General features: G+C 38.8%; 3 protein-coding genes across 3 annotated transcripts; all 3 read left to right on the forward strand.

Moving 5' to 3' along the window:
- Nucleotides 1–580: 580 nt before the first annotated feature.
- Nucleotides 581–1,884, forward strand: JH06_4927 (hypothetical protein; the record flags this gene model as incomplete). Its single annotated transcript, XM_014669945.1, has 6 exons — nucleotides 581–621; nucleotides 647–682; nucleotides 713–1,025; nucleotides 1,054–1,206; nucleotides 1,237–1,446; nucleotides 1,477–1,884. 6 exons carry the CDS (start codon nucleotides 581–583, stop codon nucleotides 1,882–1,884), a joined length of 1,161 nt encoding a protein of 386 aa, XP_014525431.1.
- Nucleotides 1,885–2,245: 361 nt separating this feature from the next.
- JH06_4928 (hypothetical protein) lies at nucleotides 2,246–3,942 on the forward strand (the record flags this gene model as incomplete). Its single annotated transcript, XM_014669946.1, is given in 2 exon segments — nucleotides 2,246–3,800; nucleotides 3,815–3,942. 2 exon segments carry the CDS (start codon nucleotides 2,246–2,248, stop codon nucleotides 3,940–3,942), a joined length of 1,683 nt encoding a protein of 560 aa, XP_014525432.1.
- A 3,088-nt stretch (nucleotides 3,943–7,030) lies between these two features.
- JH06_4929 (splicing factor 3A subunit 2-like protein) lies at nucleotides 7,031–7,825 on the forward strand (the record flags this gene model as incomplete). Its single annotated transcript, XM_014669947.1, has 3 exons — nucleotides 7,031–7,153; nucleotides 7,186–7,315; nucleotides 7,347–7,825. 3 exons carry the CDS (start codon nucleotides 7,031–7,033, stop codon nucleotides 7,823–7,825), a joined length of 732 nt encoding a protein of 243 aa, XP_014525433.1.
- Nucleotides 7,826–8,655: the final 830 nt, after the last annotated feature.

The following is an 8,655-nucleotide window of genomic DNA, read 5'->3' on the forward strand; positions in this document are numbered from 1 at the left end:
TAGTGGATTCAAAGAAATCTGATAAACATAAGGCTTTTCTCTGTTTCCACTTTCCACTTCCACTTTTCCCTCTTCTCGATTTCTTGAATCTTTGTGTTTCCGTGGACGTATAGTGAATAGAAGTCCACAAAAATAAAAAGCGAGTCAAAGAAAAAGAACTAGAAACAGGATTTGAACTGGGAACAGTGTGGAAGGAAAGTGTGTTCATTCCTATTGAACTGTGTGAAGGAATTGCCACATTATCACGAGAAAATAAGGAAGATTGATGAAAAGAGCAACTAGATGAAGTCTGTCCACATTCAGTACATCCTCAGCATTATCGGAACGATTGTGGTTATTGGCTTGGTTGTGAACATTCGATTCTCGCTCCACTGTTATCAGTTACCTTTACTCTCGAAAATAATTTGCAGAGAAACATTGAGTCAGCAAGTTAAACGACAAGTTGGCAACAATCAAGTCAACAAACGAGAAAAGTCAGAACAAGTCAAGGTTTGTCCTCGTCAAACAAAAAGGATCGATTTTCGATCCGATTCTTGGTTGATAATGAACTAATTGATAACAATAAGGGAATTCGAGTTGAATGAAACTCAAGCCTCACTTTCTCGTTCGTATTTCATGTTTGTATTGTTTTCCGATTCTGATGTAGAGCGCTTCGTCAACCCCCATTGTCAATTCACTCCACGTAATGCTGAAAAGGAATTGATGATATTAGAGATCTCTTATATACATCTTTCTCTTTCAACTCGAAAGACTCAGTTTCAACCATCAATCTCCATAATGTGTGTATCGATACTGATGCATTGCGTCTTTTTCTCTACTGTGATGATGGTTGTGATCTGTTGAAGGAGAAGACTGCTAACTTAGGATGTGATTTTATGATTCAGCAGAGCTCTATGCCTATACATTCTGTTAATGACAAAAAAGGCATCTATTGGATGTCAGGAGCAAGGGATGTATATCAAGGTTCTTTTGAAGCAATCGGATTTCTTCTTCACCTGATCACAAACATTCCTTTGTATCCAAGTGTGAGGATTTTCGTCTCATTTCATCTAGATTCGTCAGATGATTATTCCATTTTCACCAACTCGTTTTTGTAAGGAACTGATTGAAAGTGCTCAATGGCTGCTTCCTTCAACGGCTCGATTCAAAGTGATATGGGAGGATGATTTGCTCCAGTTTGGACAGCAAGCATGTTTTGAAGAATTAGTGAGAGAATGGAGTTCAGATCATCCCTAGATTACTGTGACGTCAATTCAGTGGATTGAAGAAGGAGGTGTTTTCAGAAGGAGAGATTTGGTAGACCTTCTGCGTGCTTCCGTTTACAAACATGCTAACGTAGCTATGTCACAACGAGAATACAAGTTTGTGCGTGTTCTCTTAGCGAAGCCTGATTCTGTGGAACTCTTTGGGATCGAGGAAGTGCGTGAATACTACAAGAAGAATGGGGTATAGCTAAGAGATGAGAATGAATGATAGAATTGGTGGTATTTTGAGAAAGCCCTCTCTTCATTGTCACTACATGAAGAATGTCTAATGATGGTGGACACGGACGTCTTCATTGCATTCACGGAGTATGACCTTTATCATATGATTCTACTTCTTCCTCATAGCGTGGTTTTGGCAATCGCTCCAAATCATCTTCAGTTTGCCTCATTGAATGCTATGGCAGAAAGTGCCTCCTTACTGTATCTCCCTGTTTTCAACGCTTCGTCTCCTCTCCCTTATGAATGTGAGCAGAAGGGTTTAGAAGATGTAGACTGTGTTCATATTCTTCAAACAAGTCCAATTCAGATGAATTATGGCCAAATTCACAATTACATGCGAGTGGCGGCTATTCATGTTCAAATTAAGAAGTATAGGACTGCTCTAGGAAAACAGCCCTAGTTGTAATCTCTGGAGTATCTGTTTATGTATCATTAGCTTTTGTTCCTGTTTCTTTTCGATATACTCATTATGGTTGTATCAATCAAGAATATTGGGTAAACATCGGTCAAAGAGGTTGCAAACTATTTCGGGAAACTTTCTACTCAACATATACGAATGTCAATTGCAAGAGAACCAGTAGATAGATTACTGAAGTATTTCTATTTCTTATTTGCAAAGATTTCTACCATCTGAAATATCGTTTTCCACACAAAATAAGGGCCAGACTTGCAGGCAACATGTGTTTTCCCAAAACACAAAAGTAGTCATCTGATTGGACGAGACAAAACACTTTCTGAAAGCATACAATTATAATAATACCATGCAAGACGTTGAATCCTATGGAATTGTGAGCACTGAGAAGAAGAGTGCCATGCTGAAGGATCGTATTATTGCCTATTTGGCCGTTCTGTTGACTCTACTGTCTTTCATCTTCAGTTGTATTGGTCTGAACATGGGACGACAGTCCAATCTGGAGAAGACTCTGTACACCTTCTCCTTCCCCTATTTCAATCAGGTCCCTAAGGTTGAGACTGGAATGGTTGTGTCTTTGGATGGAAAAGGTTACGTGTTCACAGGTGCTGGAATCACTGTGTCTCAGAATGTCACTGTCGCAAAGGCTCATGCTTTTGATGATATTCGTGTGTGTGCTTTCTCCAACAATGTCATCTTCGCTGGATCCATTGGTCAGCTGGTGGCTTATGAGATTTCTTATGATGATATCTCTATTGAGAATGACATTTACCCACTTAGTGAAGCGAGACCAGGCGAGCCTCGTAAGGTGGAGTCTCTGTACAAGATCAATGACAACACTTTGGTGGTTGCTGGAAGTGGTCAGTTGCTTCCTGTGACTGTAACTGTGACTGAAGTGGATGAGCACAACTACAGAATTACCTATCAGGAGGGAACTGCTTACACTTTCACGGAGATTACAAAAGATAGTTATTCTCATTGTGATGAGCTTCACGATGATTCACATCGTGATATGATGGCCTGTACATGGGAAGAGGGAGATGACTTGTACACCATGATTGCAAGAATTCAGGGAGAAGGTCAGTCCAAGACTTTTGCTGAGTTGGACAAGCAGAAGTATGGTGTTGCTCGTAAGTACCATGGTTTGGCTGGTTGTGGACGTGAGGGATATGTGGTGGCTGCTGTTGGTCCTATGAAGAATGAGACTGGTGACCTTGGTCCAATTCGTGTGGCTTATGTGGAGATTCGTAACGATCATCTTCAGATTGGTGAGTTCCGAGATATGCCATTTACAATGTCTTATGGTTTCTTCAGTATTGATAACTATGGTCCTAATGGTGCTGTAATGTGTTACACTCGTGCTGCTTCTGGAGGTCTCAACTGTGTGTCCATGGATGTGACTCATGGTCCTCATGGAGGAGTACAGTTCGGATCCACTGTGGTTGTGAGCAAGGGAGGTTCTTCTATTGATGAAGACCGTATTAAGCTGCAGGTGATCAACCACCGCACCTTCGCTTTGATGTGGGCTGATCAGAACATTGGTGGAGCCCTCTCCTATCAGATGGTTACTTTCAATGATGCTGGTGATATGACTTTGAACGGACCTGCTTTCGTAATTAGTCAGAGACGTAGACACCAGCAGATCTATCAGCATATTGTGGGATGCTCAGGAGTGGATGACTACAAGTCCTTCATTGTGGAGTTGGTCCAGACTGATAGAGAAGCTAGCGCTTACCTGCATACTGTGTATGTGTATCCTCGTCCTATTGGTATTGCTGCCAAGACCTTTGCTGGAGGCAATCAGGTGCAGTTCGGTGGTTTGTGGAAGGTGAGCAAGAAGGCATTGAGTGCCATTCGTAGTGGTAAGCTGAGACCTGGTAGTATGTATTATACCAACGATCGTGGTATGATTCTTGAGGTGGTTATACCCATCGTACTTTCGGAATTGACTATATCCAGTCTCGTAGTGATGAGTCTCTTCTGAGCTTGAGCAACCAGGTTGGTATGGCTATTTCCGAGACTGAGCTGTTGTTGAAGTTCTATTAAGGAGTGTGTTTGTTATTGAAAGAACAGAATGGAATGTTGATTAACTATATATGAGTTGGGAAGATAGATTTCAGGATGTACTACAGCTATTTGAGGAACACAGCTAGGCTTCATTGATCAGACACTGCCTGCTGATCATCAGAATAACCTTTATAAACTCACTAGACATACTTCCAAACTCATTATAACTCTTTTTGTCGGACGATTCAATTAAACAATCAAGTTGTACAAGTAATGAAAGATCAATAATACACTACTGAGAATTCGGTAATCGCTTATATGACTGTGAGAATAAATAGAATTAATTCTATTATATAATTTGTGTTAATAATGGCTATGATATTAATTCAAAATAATTGATTCTGGACCTGAATAATAGAATCCAATTAATCAGCTTCACAAATAATACTCAATCAATAATTCTTCACTCCTGATTTTGATATTCATTAATTCTTAATTAAATCAATATGTCATCTTTGACGATACTGTAACTGATATTACTGAGTCAGCTTGGTTCTGTTGTTATCTCATATCTTAGTCAATTGTTACATGATCATTCTCTAGACCATTGATAAGATACCATGGAATCTACAGAACCGATATAGTTATGATAATAGGCTTCCAGAATGAGATTGATTGATTCTCATTCTTGTATTCTGAGCTGTTATCGTCAAGCCTGATATATTGTTGTTGAGCCTATGAACATATGTACTGCAGTAGTAATTGCTTCCATCTTGTTTCTGCTTGTCAGGGATATCAAAACGATAAATGGAACTAATTATTTGATCAAACAGAAAGCTATCAAATAGGATGCGAATATGTGATTCTATGTTTGTATTAAGTGTGGATATGTGAGAGATATCAGGGTGCCTTTTCATATATTCGATCCTTATCTATCTTAAAGTTGCTATAGACACGACATCCGCCCTATATGTCCAACACAATACATTTTATCGAAGCCTTTCAAGTAATAGACTTTTCGGAGTCCATTATTCAAGCCCTCTGAAGTGCTAATAAGTTATATTCCTGCTGCTGAAAATGTGAATACGCTCAATTTGTTACATGAAAACAGGATCTTCTTCAAAACATATCACCTATATGTACTAACAGGGTTGACATTCTCCAAGGTAAATAAGATGCAGAAAAACTATGAGAGTAATCCATTGTTTACACTTGAAACTCAGAAACGTTGAAAGCATACTAATACAATAATAGAAGCACCATTAACTGCAACAATAATATGGAGTATTTCCTCCTTAATGTTTTGGAAGATTGTATGATCCAGTTTCTTTTGTTATGAGAGAATTAGTAGGAAATGTGATTGATAACCATTAACCATTCTCAACAATATGACTCTTCCAGCATGAAAATTCATTCAAAGATGTTTCTTGTTTGCAAAGAGACTGAGAGTTCAGGACCAGATATAATATATTCAACAGAGTATTGGCATTATTATTGCGAGTGCCCTCACTCGGGAGATATATGCTTCATTATTGAATGTAGAATAGATATTTGATGCTTGATCAATCACTTAGCTCACAAATACGAAGAAAAACGAATAATAGGATCGATAGACCGTTACATTCTTTCAGTTTCATCCAATTAGAATTAACGAATCATTATGGGATTCCCGCGACATTATAATCGCGTAATAATGATACGAATGGATGGCACGGAAATACATGCCTTCGTTATATAGGCCCATTAATAACTTCTTCCGAACTAGAATTATATTAGTTACTATCTAAAAAGGACATTAGAACCGTTCCAACGTTATTCGTAGTAATACCTTGAATCCTCAATACAATGGGTCTATGAGCCATCAGTGAAGTATATAAGACGGCCCTAATCATTCCCACAAACTTTTGCTCAACTAATTAAGAATAGTATGCATCTACCAATGATCCATAATATCATCAAATCAACGAGCATCCGATTGCCAATCTAACGGTCGTATTTGCAAAGCTAAATTCAGACGTCTCATTGATATAAAACAGTGATTGGTGTAAAAACAGAGATGACTACTAAACATGTCTTGATTATCAAAGAAACCCATTGATAAGCATTCGATCATTTCTGTCCATCTCATATTTTTCTTGATTTCAACTCAAGAATTTCATTTGGTTTCGTAACAACCAAATTGACTTTGTTTCTCCGGGTTTGTGACTCCTACGTCTGTTAAGTACAGTCTATGATGTTACATAAATGATAGTTATGACTGATTTTCTTGAATCCACTACTATCGACCCGTATACACTTGATCGTCTTCACTCCGAATTGACCCTATCGTCATTAGGAGGGATAGAGATGGAATCTCATGAGCAGAATAATCTAGATGGTCTGGACTTTGGTACCTCTAGTCTGTATAACGATATCTGTCCAGGACCATCATCTCCCACCTCAAGGTTTCTTATTTGTAATTATGATTCTAACATTACTGGAAGCGAAGATCCTCCGCCATATTCTAGTCTTGGGCAGATCGATAGTTACATCGAGACTGTTTACAATCCATTATCCGACAATGATAGACCGTCGGACCTGCTGCCTCTTACATTTCCTCTCCCATTGTCTGGTCCACAAACTAGTGGTGCCTCTTATTCTCTCTCTGACCTTTCGTTAAGTCCTTCATGTGACAATAACTACACTTTTCCTAATAGTTTGGACGAGAATCTGGCGGAATTCAATCTTGGTATGACTACTCAGCTTTCTCCAAGTCCACATTATGATCGTTATTGTACTCCTACTTGTGAACTACAAAAATGTAATCCTATGAGTCGGAAACAACGATGTATCTATTTCAAACGTGTGGTATCGATTTGTCGTCGTAGACGTCGTTGTTGTGGTATTCTTATGTATGGTAGACTCAGAAATGACTTGGGTTATTAGTTAATAGCTCCTTGTGAGTGTTCGCACTCTTTATGTGTTTCTGTATGTTTCTGTATTGTTTTTACTTGGGAGGTTTCGTTTATATCGTTTTGTTGTTGTTGCCAGTTAATAACCAAGTTGCTTGTTTGTTCTTAGTCACTTCTACATATTTGACAGGAAAAACCATCTTCAATCATATCTTCTTTCACCGAGTTGTTTTTACATGGACTTTGATCACAGAGAGAAAGGACGAACGGGTGCAGGAAGAATTAGCGACGCTCAGCGGCAATTGCAGCAACGTGATCGGTTGTTGAAATTGGCTATGGAAACGTCGGATGTATCAAAAGTATTCACTCTTTCTTTTGTTTATTGTTGTAGAATCCATATCTCTTACGAAATCATCTAGGACGTTTCGAATGCAAATTGTGCTTGACGGTACACAATACGGAGGCTAACTTCCTGGCACACACACAAGGTAGAAGACATCAAGCCAACTTGGCACGAAGAAGTCCATTTCTTATCTTCTAATTGATTTGTAGAAGCCCTTGATGATCGCAAGGAAGAACCTGTTCGTCCTACCACTGCTCCAGTTCCTAAAATCGTTCCTCATCGTACTATCAAGATTGGCCGACCTGGATACCAAGTAATCAAACAAAAAGATGCTTCAACAGATCAATTAGGTCTATTATTTGAAATTCAGTATCCGGAGATTGAACAAGGATTACAACCACGATATCGTTTTATGAGTGCATTTGAGCAGAAGGTACAAGCTCCAGATAAAAATTTTCAATATTTAATCTTTGCTGCTGCTCCGTATGAGAATATTGCCTTCAAGATCCCAAATAAAGAAATTGATAAGGGTGAAAACAAATTTATGACACAGTGGAATACAACTACACGCGTTTTTAAATTACAACTCTTCTTTAAGACCGATGAACAGATCGAGTTGGAGAAGAAGCAGCGAGAAGCCAGTCATACTGCTCCATCTCTCAAAATTGAGTATCGTGGTCGTTTGTAATGTGTCTCTTTAAACAAACATATCATTCATGTCGTTCTCGTTTCGTTTTCATTTCCTTTGTTAGGTTCTGTTCTTCTTCTTCCTTCAATTCGCTGATTCGTTCATTCACCTTTTTGAGCAATTTGATAATGGCTATCTGTTATCACTCTCCAGAATCCTCACCTAATTCTTCTTCTGTATAATTTCCAACGCTCAACTTTGAATAATCAATTTCTTCATCCTCCTCTTCAGAAGATTCACTCTCATGAGAAAAAAGATTTGGATCTATATAGTCCTCGTATCTAGTATCGAATTGGGATGGGATTTCCTCTTCAATTACCTCACCATTGTCTTCATCGGTAATGCCGAAACTATCCTCCCTTTCATTTATTGACAATGCATTTTCATCATCGTAATATATGGGAAACGGTTCCATTAACTGTCTTGCGAGTCCATCCAGATAATCCTCTTCCAACTCCAAGAAGTGATCGTCCGTATCTAAATCCCATTCTGGATCATTCCCAATGAAGATTGGCAAATCATCGTCCATTTCTTATGGAGAAATCTCTTTTATATAGTGTACTTTGAAAACAAGTAATAAGGCCTACTAGTGTAGTGGTTATCACGTTTGCTTTACACGCAAAAGGTCGTGAGTTCGAGCCTCACGTAGACCAATTTTTCCTTTTTGTTGTTTTTCAATCACAAACACATCAACCCATTACCGACTACCAATTCCCAACAACAACTGATTATCCTTTCCTCCCGGAAGATATGTGACATTGGGAGCACGAGCCAGAGTATTTGCGATATCACGAGCAGCCTACAGAATATGAGAATGACCCAGTTTTGAA

The sequence above is a fragment of the Blastocystis sp. subtype 4 genome (genome assembly GCF_000743755.1).
Source record: "Blastocystis sp. subtype 4 strain WR1 chromosome Unknown seqid_0368, whole genome shotgun sequence".
Lineage (NCBI taxonomy): Eukaryota > Bigyra > Opalinata > Blastocystidae > Blastocystis > Blastocystis sp. subtype 4.